Source organism: Daphnia pulicaria, chromosome 6 (genome assembly GCF_021234035.1).
Source record: "Daphnia pulicaria isolate SC F1-1A chromosome 6, SC_F0-13Bv2, whole genome shotgun sequence".
Taxonomy (NCBI): Eukaryota; Metazoa; Arthropoda; class Branchiopoda; order Diplostraca; family Daphniidae; genus Daphnia; species Daphnia pulicaria.
Genome location: NC_060918.1, coordinates 23,253,118 through 23,270,210, shown reverse-complemented (window position 1 = coordinate 23,270,210; position 17,093 = coordinate 23,253,118). Strand labels below are relative to the sequence as shown.

Sequence of the window (17,093 nt, the reverse complement as noted above, 5' to 3'; positions counted from 1 at the left end):
AAAACTAATGTGTCAGCTGCGGGTCCTTAGAGAAAGAGCAGATGCCCAGCGTGCTGTGCGCAAAACAACACTGAAAGCTTATGAGTGAGTTCTAATGTGTTCCCGCGACTCCCGCACCGCTCAGTCAGCCCCTTTCTTTCTTTCTTGAAGCAACAGCAACAGCAGCATAATAATCAGCTGATGAAATCTATCGCATTTGCATACGTCAGGGTCTCTCTCTTTCCGACGAAATAGGCGAAAACATGTCAGCAAATCTCTCAGTCAGTTTGTCTACACACAATCCTTTTCGATTCGGGTTCAATAGCCAATCGTAACTGTATGCCATCAACATTTTACACGGGAGCGAAACCCAAAAACAAACAAACAAAAACAAAAGGAAAGAAAAAAAGAGTGTCCCCGCAAAACCTGTAATCATCAACTTTGACGACCATGTTTTCAATATACGTCCTTGACATTTCGTAATAGTTTAATCATGACGTAGTCTATGCGTGCGTGCCGGCCTTATCAGCTGTCAAGTTTCTCAACAACCCAAGAAGCCAGAGAGGCTCGCTCGCTCGCTGGCTGTACATTGAAAGAATGTAACGTTTCTATTTTGTTGATTATCAAACCGCATTCCGGGCGACGTATGGTACTTTATTTTCTTTCGCTGGGTGCCCGCGCGCGCGAGTATTTATAAATATACGTTGTACACGAACATGCGAACAACATTCCGTCAAAGAAATGTTTCGAATTTCCGCCAATCACGCCCACGTCCAGTCTATCTAAACCTCGAACGACATATACGTGTTACATATACCAGTATACCGGTTGAAAACTCTAGTATTTTCCTTTATATGTACATTCCTTCGTTTTTTCGCCAATGTAGTATTGTTGCGTGATGTTGACGCTGGCCAACTCGAATTTCGGTTTGGCGTGTTACGTAAACTGATCGTCGCGCTTGTTCTCTTCGTGAAATGATTGCTAAAAGTCGATCGCGATTAATAATAATCGATCACGGACATCAAAAAAGCCACACAGTTACTACCTCGTCAGTGTCCGTCCATTTTTGGGTGTTGATTTCACGCATCTGCTCCGGCCGGCCAGCCAGGAGCGTGAATCATCGCGCGGTGTGTCTATATACAAAAGTCTTGAGAGATTTCAACATGTCGTCATCCGCCAATGACTTGCCACACGGTTTCGGTTTCCCTCAAGGTAAAAGAGCTCGCGGAGAGTATCTAGTATTAAAGGAAGAAGGATTATTATATCTATAGACGGTCGCCGTGAAGATGTTTCGTAATAAATCACGCGATAGTGTCGTGAAATGGGGGTGGGCAGAGAAACAAGAAGAGGATAACCCAAAGGTTCAAATCAAGGAGAAATTTCTCTCTGTGTATGTTTACAGTTTCCCAAAAAACAGTCTGACCCTCGTCGCGCGGTTTCGAATTTCGTTTCAGAGTTTCCATCACGCGCAGCAGCTCAATGAATTAAAAGAAATGTATACATGACCACAAAAGGATTAAACAACCACCACACAGACACCAGAAAGCAAAGAAAAGATTTCGTCTGCTGTATATTACAAGCCCAGCCCCTTTTGTGACTGGCCATCGCCCGAACATGTGATACTCCATCCTTCCGGTGATGCGCGCGCTGCATTACCACCGTGATTTCTATTAATAATTTATTTTTCGCGGGGGGGGGATTTGTTTTTCACCCAACTCGAGTGGACTTTTTTTTAAAAAAGAAAAGGGATAACTATCATTCATCATCGGTGCTGGGTGATGCGCAAAATAAAAATCGCGTCACAACTTTAGACTTTGGCCTCTCTCAGACCACTTGACCGTCTCAGCTATTGTGTACGGGAGAAACATTTCTTATCTCTCGTCTGTATTGTATTTCTTTTTGGCTTATGCGCTGGGCGATGAAGAGCATTCCTGTTGTTTGGGATCTCTTTGTATTATATTCTTGGTCTTTCTGGCACTTCTTTTCAATCTGATATTGTACTTGAATGCCGTCATCGCGGTCGCGCAAGCTGACGCGCGCGCACTCTCAATCTCTCCCAACGTGATGGCGTCATCATATTATTAGTCAGCCAACGGGAATGAAGAAGAATATCCTTTTGCCGAATCGGACAAACAAGAAAGAAAAGTGCGGGAGAGAGACGACAGCAACGACGACAACGACGACGCGGTCCCATGTCTATAAACAATGTTATCTCTCTCTCTCCCATAATAGTCAGTCCTTTTCATTAATAATATCGTGACGTTGGATTCGTAAAGGATTTCCAGTCCTATAAATAATAGAAAAAATGGGAAGCCATGACAACCGAAAATTTCACTTTGTTGTGGAGGGGAAAATAATAAACACACGTAATAGGATAATCAAATGTTTTTAACGGTGCATTAAGGACATTCTGTCTGGCAGTGGTGGGTTAGACTGAGAGAAAGAAAGAGAGGGGAAAAAAAACCTGATCGTCAGGTTTAATTTCCATATAGTGTTATTGATGTGTGATCGTTAAAAGGAAAGGCCGAGTTAAGGAGATTCTTTTCTTTTCTGCTGTGTGTATATACTTGTTGGGCTATTTGACTGTGATGGATCGTGTAAACTTTTTCCTCGGTTATTCCCTCTCTCTCTCTCTGTGGCCAGCTCTTATATGTATATATACTGTAGTGGAATAAGATGTGGCATTAAACCTTTTTGGTAGTTATGTCTAGAAAAAGAAGAAGAAAAAAAAAACAACCTGGGCGGTGGCACAGCGAGAGAGGTAACGTTACTATTGTATATACACACCACCAACTACAACCAGCAGTTGATTTATATCTTTTGTGTGTGTCGCGCTAGCTTATACCTGCTGGGAATCAGCGTATGATGGGCTGTCGCGTGTCAAGTTTCACAGCTGGACCACTTTATAATATACACGCATTTTTTTTTTCATTCCCAACGAGAAAAAAGGGGGAAAATATGTGTCCTTTTATGGGGCCACCATTGGAAAAGTGACGGTGACAGAGAGAGTCTATAGTTATAAAAATGTATATCAAAATTTTTAGGCCCCTAGAATTGTATGTATAGGAGGCCTGGCAGAGAGTGAGCAGCACTTGATCCGAGTTCTTTATCTGTTGGAGCGCTGGACAATAAATTGACGGTGGTTTATTTTTAGTTGAAGAACTCTGAATGACAACGATGGTTTATCTATATAGCGTAAAGTATACGTACTACACCCACACAAAATGTGTTTTTAAATTGTTGCTTATCGCCAAGAGGAATTCATATCTCTTGCGACATTGTCACTCAGCAACGCCAGAACTCTCTGCTGCTGCTGCCGAAGCAGTAAGTAAATACATATATGTATGTCACATTCCATTTCGTATCAAACGCGTCCATATGAGATGGGGGAATACTTTCAATTTTTCGACTCGTCAGAAAATTCACTGAGACTCGAATTCATTTGCTGTTTACATAAACATGCGTAGGTTGCCAGTCCTTAACGGTAACTTTTTATGGATGATGGCCATTTCTTCTGTGACACGGTAGTTAAAGTGTTGCTGGAATAAATTAGATACCCTTTTCTGCACATAAACAAAAAAACGTTCCAGTAACAATACCTAACTGGTATACTACACATATATGTTGGTATTATATTATGCGATAGCCATATTGGAGACGCCGAGTATTTTTGGTCATTGTCCCTGTAGGGTCATTAACTTAATCATGGCGTTGGAAGAAAAAAAAACCAAAAAATTTGCACGAATTTATAGTACCTATACCTTCACGGGAAGTTTTTGCTTATCTGGCGCCTTATCCTGTGCCAAATGCTGCTGCTTAATTAGCATTCGAGACAAACTGGCAGATAAAATTTATTCGACGAGGTTTTTGGCTGCACGCAATCTGTGTCGGGAATTTTTTATTTTATTTTTGTTACACTCCCGGGGACCGATCACGTTCGAGTGCTCATCTAGCGGCAAGAAAATCTACTTTTTTCTGAGGTGCGGATCACTTAGTTCGATCCAATCTCAAAGGGCGTCAGGAATTTCTCCGACTGACGTTTTGTGACGCGTCATTCCGCGCATGTCAGGCGGCTTTTGCTACATATTCGCAATACCTGCGCGCTTACACAATGTTGTCAAACAAATTCTCGTCAACTCAGACAGAAACTAAATTTTGGTCAAAGTGAAAGTCAAATTGCCTAAAATGGCAATAGTCGCACTGTAGTCGAAAGAAAACATTAAATGGTGTTCGTGGTTTGAATGTGAATTCTATTCAATAACCTTGCATTATAATGTTCCTATAGATTTTCTTTCCAGACACTCTTTTTTTATATGGATTTTATATTTTCATATCCATTTCAGTTTGTGTTCGAATATGGGGGGCTCCCTTCAGTAGAAGCGCATTCGTTGCCCATATGTATGTGCTTTATTGTGATTGGCTGTTTGCACTTGTGTGTTTTATGTATTTTTGTGCACGATAAACTTTCAAAAAAATTATCCGCCAGACCTTCGCTAGGATTAAGCCCAGAACTATTTATATGTAACGGTATTTCTCAAGTCTTTCTTTTCCTTTAGAGGATCACCGCTATGGTGCTTGTTTCGATAGCGCTGGTTGACATTAATTTTGCATTGATAGACTGTTCACAAATTAAGTGTCATATTCCCGTAGGGTCTCAACTATTTTCTAAACACTATTTCTTCATTGTTTTTAAAATTAAGGGTACCATCCAACGAATTTTCAATACCCAATTAATTGTATCAAAATGACTCGTGAGAATAAGACAGGAACGCTAAAACACAGTATTGACGTATTTAGATTTGTATTGGATATCTCATGAATTTTTTTCCCAAGAACTCATCTGCTTACACTTAGTTTCCGGATCCCACTCTGATACTAACTCGTAGTAGTATTTGGTAACGCCTTGATCTTGGTGAAGTTTCTTGCACAAGTCGCAGAAACCGTGGCTAGCCATTTGATCCACTCCAGCCTCTACCTCATAGTGATCCTTCCACCAGAAATACTCATTGTACAGCGTGTCGTTGGAATCAACAAGTTTCAGGTACTCGGCCAGTTTCTCCGGAGTAAAATCCAGTGCGTCAATGTAAGAATGGGGTGGTGCGATCTGGCTGTAGTTGGCCCCTCCGTAGACGACCGGCACGATATTGTGCATGAGAATCTCAAAGAATTTTTCCGTGGCGTAATCGGTGCAGATTGAATTTTCGAACGACAAATAAAATTTGTATTTCTCCTCCAGCATGATGTAACATTCCGGATAAGACAACCAATGGTCATGATTCCTGGAACAACTCAAATTGCCGCATCCGCCGTAAACATCGACAGGGATGAATTTACTAAGCTGACGAACGTAAGTCTCTCGCAAACTGTTTGTATCACAATGAGACACCATCCAACCGACTGGCTGGGTCTTGTTGGCAGCGTAGTTTTTGGTTGATGAAAGATGCGTTTCCTCAATCATTCTTCGTGTTTCGTCTGCAGTTGTGGGTGCTGTCGGACGCGGTGAAACTCTACCGTAGAGTAATCTAATGTCCGAATTAAGTCTGTAACTCATCGTCCAGTTGAAGTAATTACCCAATATAGTTATGTCGATTGGCATGGTGGTAGGCGATTCCTGTGTTAAAAAAATTAAGCGCTGATGCGCTTGTCTCTTAAATTCTGGTAGTTGTGTTAACCAGAGCTCATGCATGTGAATAATGATTGCATCGTAATCTTCAAGCGGCAATAATTCTGGTGTCGTTGCATTGTCGAAAACGACGCAGTCAGAAACTTCGCATCCATGTTGAATGAAGGGCTGGTAACCAAGTCCAAATGCGGCCGTTTCGATCCGATGTGCACTGTTCCATATCAAAATAGTTTTGTTTCCACGATATGTTACTCTCGATAAAAAATCGGAAACCGATTTGTCAAAGGACGAGTAAAACTGCCGTACATTCACACTTGTGTCGTGGTTTCCAAAGAGCGCAATCCCGAAAAGTGCGTTGATGACTAAAAATAACAGCAAAATCCTAATACAATTCAGTGACGACAGACGACTGCCAACTTGATTAATTTCCATAGCGGTTTCAGTTTTCTCTGACCATCGATTGTTATCTTTAAGGAACATTTCTCTACTTTTTTTTAAATGCTATTCGAAAACTCACTTTTTATTTAGAATTTTCGATTACACAACAGATTATTAACACTTTTCAAGCACATGGAAGGAGAGCCCGCGCTGCTTTACCGAGGACAACTAAAAAAATCTGCTCTATTATCTATTGTGTCCGAACAGAGTGAAACACATTTTGGGCCCAGCTGTTCAGGTTCTTATGTTGCGACATTTATTTCATCGCAGAGAATTTACGAGCTTATTTACCGGAACACTTGTGCTACATGTTGCTGTATACACTTAGCCCAAGTCCTGTAACATATTCATTGGTTGTTTTCATAAGACAGGTAGCGGGTAACCCAACGAAAATATACATAAGCGAAGTGCTATCCGGTATAAAGAATTATGCTGCATTTTAAAAACGTGAATTAATGCTGTATCGTTGAAAAATACAATTTTAGAACTTGATCTTATAATGTTGCGTGTGTTTTGTCTGTTATCTGGACTCTCCATACCCCCAGTCTCATCAGATTTATTTGTGTGTGATGTGTATCTGATTATTCATTTCACTTGAGTCGTGATGTTAAGGCGTTAAGCTTCGGAAACGAGTTCGGAAAGCAATCCATCCGTTCCGTACAGTCAAACGTGGTAATCGTGACATACAGGGAATATTTTGACTGTCAGTAGGTGGCTAAAATGGATTGTCCCCCATCCAGCAGGTGGCGCGAGTGTCTTCGTGAGGAAGAAATATTTGCCATTTGTTTCCGAGACGCTGATTCTTAATTCAATTCATTACGGAATCGATCTACATTTTCAGCCATTTAATGTAATTGGTAATGCTAGTTTTGATTTCCTAAATATAATCAATCTTTGACGTCTCTGTCTGAATTTACAGGCAATCTGGCATATAATTACACTTGGCCAAATGTGATGACGTGGGTCGAAACTGCTGTCCATTTTCGGCATTTTGTCGAAATGTCGACCATTTGTTAGCTGTAAGTCTCATGTGCCGAAACACTTCAGAGCTAGTCAAGTAATTTTGTTGATCAATTTCCCTGCAATAGGTTTTATTAGTTGATTTTCTGGTCGGAGATGGAGATCCCTTTGCTCAACTGTTGCAGAAATTGAGAACATGACAAAGTCTGAGCTTCTCAGCTTCATGGATGCTGTATCTATAAATGCAGCCAGCTGGTGAGAAAGATGTGTTTGAGTCGAGTTGAGCTGCATGCAGTTTATCAAGCTGGTGTTATCCCAAGTGTCACTGCAGGAAAACTTCTTGAATTGGTAATTTGATATTATTGGTTGTAACTTGGAAAGTCTTGTGTTTTTTTATTTTTTATTTTGTATTCAACTGACAAGTTTAACTCTTATGTGATGTAGAAAATTAAGGGTAATATTTTTTCCTCCCAAATAATTGTTTCTTCAAAAGATAGCTACATTGTTGGTCAGCTTTCACTGAGTTAACAATTTCCTTCCAATCAAACTAGAAGAAGAATTCCCAATCAGTATTACCAAGTTTATAACACATTGGAAGTAGATGTACAGAATTCCTTTCTGGTTTCTTTTCCAATTAAAATTAATTGTTAACTTTAAAATTAAGTAAATTTTATAATCAGTACCCTTTTTCACATTTCATATAGTTTCATTAATGTTCTTTTGCTTTGTAGGAGTTCATGGTCAGTTTGAGCTGTTTGCAGTGTTGCTGTTTGGTGTACAGTGGTTTTGCAGTCCCTTTCCAGTTGAGAGATGCTCTGAAATGGAGCTTGTGCAGACTTGCAGTTCAACATCACACTTAAATGTGTCATTTGTCTACGTTGGTGCCCATGCAATATATGCAGTGTTGAACAGTTTGGTAAAATAGTCTATGCTGCCTGATGGCTGTCGGTCTTATTTTATCGGTTGCATTTTTTCGATGTGCCGTCTCTTGCTACCTTGAGGTAAGTAAGTCTTTATTCTTTTTTCAGTTGAATCGTTTGCTGCCGTTCCATAGACTTGATCCATTGGTAACACTGAGGAGAGGTTGCTGAAATTCAAGACTAGTCAATAAATTATGTAGGTGTAGACAAATTACAGGTGCATATCTGGGCTCCCTTCTTCAGTGGCCCCGTTTCCCTAAATAACCACTAACCAACGCCCGCCGGTGGTCACTCATACTCGAGGTAACTTTGCAGTCAACATATGTGAGGAGTTTTAGATTCGTTACATTTTTTGCATATCTTCTTTGTACTTTTTGCATGCAAGTCAAATTGCAGACAGGTCGGCCGGTTTGTCCAGACAGGATGTCCTTCACGCTTGAAGGTCACGAGAAACATTACGTAAAACTGGCATGTGGTGGTTTAGAGGTTGGGTGAGAACGACACGTGTTTCAACATTATCAAGCAGGTAAAATAGCCGAAAGTGTATGCTATTTGGTATTCATTTTGATATTGGTTTTTGTAGACCCATCCCCAGCAACGTCACCTGCAGAAGGAAAGGCCAGTTTGCATTTCAATCGAAGGTTATGGAGATCATTACGTTAAACGTGTCATGCATTGGAGTAGAGGTTGGGTGAGATCGGGACCTTCTGCATCATTATCAAGAAGGTAAAATAACCGCAAGGCTTAAGAAGAGGGGTGAGAAAAAGTCTTATAAAACGCGAGTGAGCATCTCCGACACGGCAACAACTGCAGTGCACTTTTTGCCATCAGCTCTCAGCTATCTGCCATCATCTGTTCTCAATCATGGGTAAATTTTCTGTTGTTACATGGCGTTATGTACCAATTTTTATGTTTTTTCTCTGTGTCAATATGCTAGTTATTATTGCTTAGTAATTTTTTAATTATTTTATTTATTGTCTAGTTGTTTTTAAGGACAAGAAAAGGCGAAAAAAATCAGTCGAGTGAGCATCTCCGATATGCAAGAGCTGTTGTGCGCCATTCTTCACCAACTGCATTCTTCGTCGAATTGCTAGTTTAAAATCATGGGTAAACACTTTTACATGGAGTTGTGAATTAACTTTCCATTTGTTAAAATGCTAGTTATAATTTCATATTAATTTTTAAAACATTTATTGTCTAGTAAACTTTGGCGTCGTGCTGCTGTTGAGTGTTGTATAGCTGACCGCTGGTTCAGCCATGGTGTACCAATGTCTCCTGGGTATGGCGGATAACAAATCGCAACGCCACCACCTTACTACAAAACATACGACCCGACCAGTTGCTACACCAAGGCCCCCAAGTACTACACCACCAAGGTTCCAGATTATTATACCCCAACTTATGCTGCCCTGAGCTACTACCCCGAAGTATTATTCTTTCCCGAGCTACAGTACCAGAGGTTTGAGTACTACACCGTTGCTCCGAAGAACTATACTACCAATACACCGGAGTACTGCACAACTACACATGGGTAAATATTCTGTTACATGGAGGTATAAATATTTCAATTGTTAAATATCTAAATTATTTACTATAGTTGTTAAAAGATAGAAAAGGTGAAAGAAATCAGTCGAGTGGTCATCTCTGACACGACAACAGCAACTGCAGTGCCAAGGATCAGTATTACACCACAACTTATGTTGCCCCGAGATACTACACCAAAGCGCCTGAGTGCTATATCGAGGCCACTAATCACTACACCACTAAGGCATCGGATTACTACACTGCAACATACGCTGCCCCAGCTTATTACACCGAGGATCCCCAACACTACACCCCCAAGGCACCGGAGTGCTACACCACCACATATCATGGGTAAATATTCTGTTACGTGAAGTTCAATTATGCCAACTACTACATATACAAATTATTTATTGCCTAGTCGTATGAAAGGAGAGAAAAGGTGAAAGAATTCAGCAGCCGAGTGAGCATCTCCGCTACAGCAACAGGAACTGCCGTGCACTAGTTGTCATCAACTTCATTCTTCGTCGCGTTACAAGTGTTAAATAAAGGTAATCATTTTTCTATAGAATTGTGAATCAACTCTACTCTTTTTCTATATTTACCTACCAGTACCATAATTGATAATTAATGTTTGAATTTATCAATTGTCTAGTGATAACTATGTGCGTCGTGCTGCTGTTGGGTAACGTATCGTTGATGGCTGGGTCGACCACTGGTGTACCGATGTCTCCTGGGTATGGCGGGTACCAAAGCACAACACTGCCGTGCCGTCTTACTATTTAGCATCAACTTCCGCTGCTCCAGCTTACTACACTGAGGCTCAAGTGCTACACCACCAAGGCTCCAGAGTATTACACCAAATCTCATGTTGCCCCGAGCTACTACACTGAATGCCCGAAGTATTATTCTTCCCCGAGTATGACTACCTTCACCACGCCGCCTCCTTACTAAACAACAACGTCAACACCTTCTTACTATACAAAGACCTCAAGTACTACGCCTTCGTACTACTACGAAGATGCTCCAGCTAACTATAATAATGCTCCAATGTACTATTCTGTTCCCAGCTACTATACCGAGGATTTAACTTGTTACACCACCGAAATTCTCAAGTACTGCGCTACAACCTACGTTTCCCCAGCTAACACCACGAAGGCAGCGGAGTGCTACACCAAGAAGGCAGTCAGTTTACTTACTACAACCTACGGTGCTCCAGAATACTACAACACAAGGCACAAGGCACCCGAGTTTTGCATCACTACTTTCGTTACTACCACATAACACCGAAGCTCTGAAAGTACTTCTCTGCCCCGAGTTACTACACGACTTACGCAGCCGAATATGACACCCCAAACTACGTTTCCGTAATTTTCTACAAGGAAACTCCTTATTACTAGAGCCGAAATTTCTACTCGAGGTTATTTACATTTATCGGTTATTTTCATGGTAATTGGTCGCTGGCAATTAATTGTTGATCTTTAATGAAAAAAAAAAAAACAGTTTTAATATGGGTAACAGTTTTGTTAGTAACTTCAAGCCTGTCAACATTGCGACAGGTGTCTTTTGGTGTTGGATTTCTTCAAGGCCAGTAATATGCCGAGTTGCAAATTGTTTTATGTTTAACTACTGCCGTTACTTTGCATGTTCTTATGATTTGACGATGACGTTTCAAGGGTAAAAAGAGAAAGAAACTTGTAACAGTTGATTTTTCAAATCTTTTAAGTAATAAGCAAGTGGTTAACCTCTGAATAAATGAAAGACTTTGAAGTTGAGAAAAATATATTGATACAATTCCTAAACAAAACTTGGTATTAATCTAGAAACAATGAACAAAACAATTAAAAACAGAATTGTGTTATTTTGTCCCACCTCCACCCACAATTCCACCACATTTTACAGTCACATACATACATACACATATACATACACTAAGTTAACCCATTGGCTGCCACGCCGTACAACCCGTAGGTTGCTCTCTACTACTCTACGCCCCACGTCAGAAGGATCCATGACCAAGTGGGACTTGCCATTGTTGACAAGTCCGGTCTGACAAGGGGGAACTATGGTGCATTGCCTTATAACAGGCGCCTTGCGGCAAATTTTGGGCTTGGCGACTTTCTGACCCCGCGGCTTGTAAACCACGAGACCGAACAGCGCGGCCCGTGCTAAGGAGCTAGGGGAGAACAAAGGCGTGGCAGCAAACGGGTTAACTAACACAAACGAAATAATACCAACAATACGATGATCCACGTTGATGACGAGTCTCGGTGCCGGCCGCGATTGTCCATCGATTTTTAAAGATGAGAAAATACATCTTCTCGACGTCTCCTCTGCATTACCTGAATAAAGAGAAAACAATTATTATTAAGTGACATGCAAATAAAAGTTACATAACACAGATAGAAACAATAATCAGGTTTTTAAGCTCAAAGATTCAATTTTTTAAACTAAAAATCAAGCTTGCAATATTGAGAACTGTAAACGGAACAAAGCTCACTTGCTGGTCTTAAAAAAAAATTCCGGAAGTATACCGGAAGTAACCACAGCGCCTCAACCATTGAGCTGTCGTCAAATTAAACCACATATTCGTGATCTCTATGAAATTTGGGGTCGAATAGGTGGGATTTAAACGAAATCCAAAATTTGGCCAAAATCGAGAATTTTCCTGAACTATAGTTCAGGAAAATTTTCAAAACCGGAAGTACGCGTACGTAAAAAAGATTACATGAACTTTACCACAAATTTGATGATGATCACGAATATGTGGTTCTTTTGTGCCTAGAATGAATATTTACTGAACTACTGACTGAAATGAGAAAACCGGAAGTAGAAAAAAAAAGCAAACATCGATAATTTTCTCAAGTGAGCTTTGTTGGCGGAATAGTTATCGTCAGTTACCACTATAAAATTTCCACACAATAACTGCCGATAAATGTTTAAAGAGATGTGCAAAGTAACTAAAACTGACTGTTTTGACGGCTGAAAATTATCGAAAAGCCATCTAGCGTTAGAAAAAAGAAACGTCTAAAAATACTTTGCGCGCAAGAATGGCCTGATTTTGGAATTACTACAGACATAGAGTTTAACGCAAGTAGATCACTGGATAATCTACGAAAATAAATCAATTGTCGGGTACCTGGGCATCATCCGTGGTGAGTTACTACAGGTGTGTCTCGACAGACGGATGCGACCACTGAAGTGGCCTAAGTCATCGGTGAAGTAGGACAAGTTGAGTGGCAGCATAAGAAGCAGAGAAGCCAGATGAGCGTACGTCGTGAAGATAAGGATGGAGCAGAACGTTGGTGGAAGTCCCTCTTCTGTCATGGACAAAAGCCAGTGTTGGCTCAAGGATCTCCTTGCCAGGACCACACAATTCCAATAAAGAAACTGGGTTGAACATCGACATATGCGGCCGAATCGCGATCTCAGCGATGTAACGAATAGTGCTGTAAAAAAATTGAGTTGGAAATTAAAAGGAAGCTTGAAAAAAAAATAAGATTTTTGTGTCATACTAAAGGATTTTGGATCAACCTCTCCGACTCTCCACTAAAAAACGGCTGGCGGAGAAGTATGGCTAAAAATGCGACTGCTACAAGACCAAATGTTGAACGGAGCTAGTAGTCAGCATACTTCCAGGATTTCAAACCATTTAAAAATGTATGAAATTGCAATAGCATATCACACAACCTTACGATTCCTAAGCAAAGAACAGAAAAAGGTTTTAACATTGCAATGAGGCCCATAAATACCCACAACCAAGGTGGAATCCAAAGTTAATAACAAGATAAAGCAAGAACATAGAAGCACACCTTTACCTCAATCTATTGTAGGCTTCCTCATTTCTTGTACTGTGAAGTGGGAGATGAAGGGAATGGCAGCAAAAGAATTTCATGACACAACATCCCCACCAAAAGGGTTTAAAGGTGTAAACATTGTTCATGCCAGAATGAACCTATTAATCAAATGGGTGTGAATTTTGAAATTATTTGATTGCATTGATGGATGATGAGGTATTAAAATCGGAAGGTTATATGCTTACCTGTAACTATACATCCTATCCCACAACTTTTGGGCAAAACAGCTTGAAGTTTTGTCTGAAATGTGAGAGGATGATGCAGATGAAGCTGGGGGTGTGAGTTACAGAAGTGTTGAGCAATTTGATCTTAAAATGGGGTCCAAATTTAATCTGATGACTAGACGGCAGGTACATTTTCTAGAATTCCAAGTACAGTACACAATTAGTCAATTGGTCAAGTACACAGTGAGTAATAGAAAATTTGCTACTATGTAGTTATAAAAATCAAAATAAGCTTACATGTAAATAATTGGTTGGTTTTGGGCAGTAAAACATGAAAATTCGAATACAAAAGATGACATAACTCGTTCACACATTTCGCCATAAAAACAATACAAACACCATCTAGCGGCATACTGGAAAATCCTCTGAATTGTAAAAACTAGATGATGTCTAACTAAAAGTGTCACCCGTGGATCTTGTGCTGGCAATTCGTGTACAACGTCATCGGATATATCTCCTATTGCTGGGCCGTCTGGTTATCGTCTTGGATATTCTTTGCGATCCATGTCCGGTAACAGAAATCCAGTGGCCTCCCTTGGGGAATTAAACTGTGAAATTTTCAAAGAAGAAGATGTCGCCGATCCTTCCGGTTGTGGTAGGGATTTACTTTCATCTCTTCCGAAACCTCCTACTGAAGGATTCTCTGTCGCCGATCCGTCCTCTTACCCAAGCCAACTTTCACCATCAACGAATTCGGATTCTGATGTCGATGGAATCGACACCTTACTCAAACATAAAAGTGAAGTAATGTTTGCGGTTTTGGTTTGCAATTCCTTGAAGGAATTGCAGGGCTGCATCTGCGATGGTCCTTATAATAGGTTGTGACAGCAATTCTTGGATGTCTTTAAAACCGTCCATTTTGGACGAGAATAAAACATCTAACTATTACCAAGGAGTAAAGGAGTCGGCACTCCATACCTAGACAGGGGTGCCATGCTCGGTCCGCTTGGCCGAAAAACGCCCAAAAAGTTGTATGGAAAACACCCCCGTTCTCAAGGCTTTAGAGCTGAACGCCAGATCCCTCGCCATCTGGTGGGATAGCCAATGGCAATATTAATGAAGATTACACAAATTTAGGTTTGGCATCTGTGTTGCCACATTAACCGGGATTTATGAAATCGATTGTTCTCTAACGTCATATTGCCATTAGCTATCCCACCAGATGGCGAGGGATCTGGCGTTCAGCTCTAAAGCCTTGAGAACGGGGGTGTTTTCCATACAATATTTTGGGCGTTTTTCGGCCAAGCGGACCGAGCATGACACCCTTGTAGTCCCATAAGGCTGTACAAGAGTGCCGACTCCTTTACTCCTTGCTATTACGTTGTTTCAAGTAAACGGCGTTTAATGGTGGTTTTTCTCGTGTGGCGCTATTGTTGGGACGGCGCCACCGTCGCTATCAGCTGAAAAAACCAATAATTTCACGTAATTTTTCATTCAACTACTTTAATCTAATGTATAGATTTTTAAATTCATTTTCATTTTTCAAATTCATTTTAATTCATTTTCATTTTTCAAATTCATTTAAATTGTTCAAAATCATTTTTCAATTTTCAATTTATTTTTTCAAATTCATTTTCGTTTTATCAAAATCATTTTCATGTTCTTTAATTATTTTCATTGTTCAAATTCAATACAAGTTTTCAAAATAATTTTCATTTTCCAATGACATTTTTTAAATTCATTTTCATTTTTCAAATTCATTTCACTTGTTCAAAATCATTCTACCATTTTCAATTTATTTTTTCAAATTCATTTTCGTTTTATCAAAATATTTTCATTTTCTTTAATTATTTTCATTGTTCAAATTCAATGTAAGTTTTCAAAATCATTGTCGTTTTCCAATGACATTTATTAAAATCATTTTCACTTTTTGAAATCGTTTTCAAAAGATTTTCAATTTTTGAATCTATTTTCAACTTGATTTCAATATTCAAATCGATTATCAATTTGTTTTTAAATCAAATATGGTAATCGATTTTTGAACATTTTTTTTTGAAAAAGTGTTCATTCCGCACCCCATACCAGACCTTACCCATTAGTGGAATATGCAGAGAGATGTTGTACTTATACCAGGTATCTTCTCATTATCTTTTTTTTTCTGCATTCTTACTTCTTAGTTAGTAATTTTATTTAATTTCAGGTTAACCCATCGCCATTGTGCTACAATTTGAAGAAGTTGACGGTTACAGAAGAGCTGGCTTTCGATCAATATCAATTGTTTATGTAGATGTAGTAGATAAATTACAAGTGCATATTTGGGGTTTCTTCTTTTCTGTGGGTCCGTTTCCCTAACCATGCTTAATGTAAGATGTAGGTAAATATGAGATGAATATAGATCCAGGTCGCAATTGGGGGGCGGTAGTATAGCGTTGGTATAAATTTATTCGGATCTAGGATGGGATCAAATAAAGAATATTCATCGTAGATCCACCAGCGTATATTCATTAATATACTGATTGAACGTCAAAGTAATATACCCGGGGGTATGATTTTGTTGTGATACCATTTGGTACATACACAGAATGTGCATCACAGTATAACCATATTAGGTACACAGTGGACGAAAAAGCTAAAAAATATCTCAATTTTCATTACTCCCAAACCTTTGTCCCTAAAATGCAAGAAACGGTGGTCAAGTGGTCAGAAGGATGGGCTACGGAATTGAAGGTCAGTAGTTCATATCTGTGGTGAGACTTTTATCTTTTATTTTCTAACAGAAATCCTATCCAAAGATGGATGTTATTTAAGGATACTGTGTATACACAAACCGCTATATTCAAGGGACATAAAAATGGTACGTGCGGGGAAGGGGCAATAAGGATCAACATGAAGCATTCCATGAATATGCTGTTTGTATCTCCCTTATCCTTGGGAGTACGCTGCAGTCATATCCATGGTACATCGCTGTGTTAGTAGGAGAGGCAATTTGGTTTCACGCCTCTCAATGCAATCGATAATCATAAAACCAAAACAAAGAGGTGTGGGAAGGGGATAAGAGAACTCATTAACGGCTAAACCTACTACCCTATTACAAAGAAATTGATAATAATTCTTGTGTTATCGCGTTACTGAAAACGGAAAACCAACTGACCTTTTTAAATTTCCTTTCGATGGCTGTATAACCAGCTTTAAGCGCACATGTGCACTTTTTGAATGGATAACGGTAAAATGTCCACTCCTTACTGCTGTAGTTCATGGCTTCCGCCGCGTTGGCGCCTTCGTTGAGCACGAAATGAAATGCTGATGGGCAGGTCACCACATAATCCCCCTCACACTGTTTCAAAGTGTGAAAAGGTATGGGTGGGAGTATGAGCCAACAGCATTTGAGGCAACACAACTATCCCCTTGTGCCTTTTAACAACACATATACATTAATAACACGAGCATCAAGGTAAGTTGAAGTAACACTCACCAGTCCGCAGCTTCACAGCAGTCATAGTAATCCGGTACCTGGTCGCGGAAAAGCTTCCGCAACTCCTCCGTGTACTTGTAGGACACCCTGAATGAGATGAAAAGATTTTTTACATCTTGAATGTTAGCGAAACAAACGGGAAAACACTTACGCGATCCA

The 17,093-nt window shown here is 39.9% G+C and overlaps 1 protein-coding gene and 4 long non-coding RNA genes across 8 annotated transcripts; 3 read left to right on the top strand and 2 right to left on the bottom strand.

Moving 5' to 3' along the window:
• Nucleotides 1-3,948: 3,948 nt before the first annotated feature.
• Nucleotides 3,949-6,484, bottom strand: LOC124342721 (alpha-(1,3)-fucosyltransferase C-like). The gene has a single exon (XM_046795848.1). It carries the CDS (start codon nucleotides 6,080-6,082, stop codon nucleotides 4,793-4,795), a length of 1,290 nt encoding a protein of 429 aa, XP_046651804.1. The 5' UTR covers nucleotides 6,083-6,484; the 3' UTR covers nucleotides 3,949-4,792.
• Nucleotides 6,485-7,208: 724 nt separating this feature from the next.
• Nucleotides 7,209-7,995, top strand: LOC124342954. The gene is made up of 2 exons (XR_006919022.1): nucleotides 7,209-7,348; nucleotides 7,732-7,995. It is a non-coding gene; the product is annotated as an uncharacterized LOC124342954 (long non-coding RNA).
• A 189-nt stretch (nucleotides 7,996-8,184) lies between these two features.
• LOC124343017 lies at nucleotides 8,185-8,539 on the top strand. Its single transcript, XR_006919101.1, has 3 exons — nucleotides 8,185-8,223; nucleotides 8,306-8,446; nucleotides 8,504-8,539. It is a non-coding gene; the product is annotated as an uncharacterized LOC124343017 (long non-coding RNA).
• A 123-nt stretch (nucleotides 8,540-8,662) lies between these two features.
• LOC124342912 lies at nucleotides 8,663-11,177 on the top strand. 3 transcript variants are annotated; one of them, XR_006918952.1, is made up of 7 exons: nucleotides 8,663-8,788; nucleotides 8,903-9,027; nucleotides 9,122-9,451; nucleotides 9,528-9,795; nucleotides 9,863-9,992; nucleotides 10,097-10,435; nucleotides 10,512-11,177. It is a non-coding gene; the product is annotated as an uncharacterized LOC124342912 (long non-coding RNA). The 3 variants fall into 3 exon arrangements; XR_006918953.1 differs by having other exon boundaries at nucleotides 9,122-9,473; XR_006918951.1 differs by having other exon boundaries at nucleotides 9,518-9,795; nucleotides 10,512-11,174.
• Nucleotides 11,178-11,394: 217 nt separating this feature from the next.
• Nucleotides 11,395-14,405, bottom strand: LOC124342941. Of its 2 annotated transcripts, none has more exons than XR_006919002.1 (6): nucleotides 13,760-14,405; nucleotides 13,484-13,657; nucleotides 13,260-13,396; nucleotides 12,957-13,141; nucleotides 12,581-12,890; nucleotides 11,395-11,783 (listed from the first exon to the last, which is right to left on the bottom strand). It is a non-coding gene; the product is annotated as an uncharacterized LOC124342941 (long non-coding RNA). The 2 variants fall into 2 exon arrangements; XR_006919003.1 differs by having other exon boundaries at nucleotides 12,957-13,131.
• Between the last annotated feature and the right edge of the window lie 2,688 nt (nucleotides 14,406-17,093).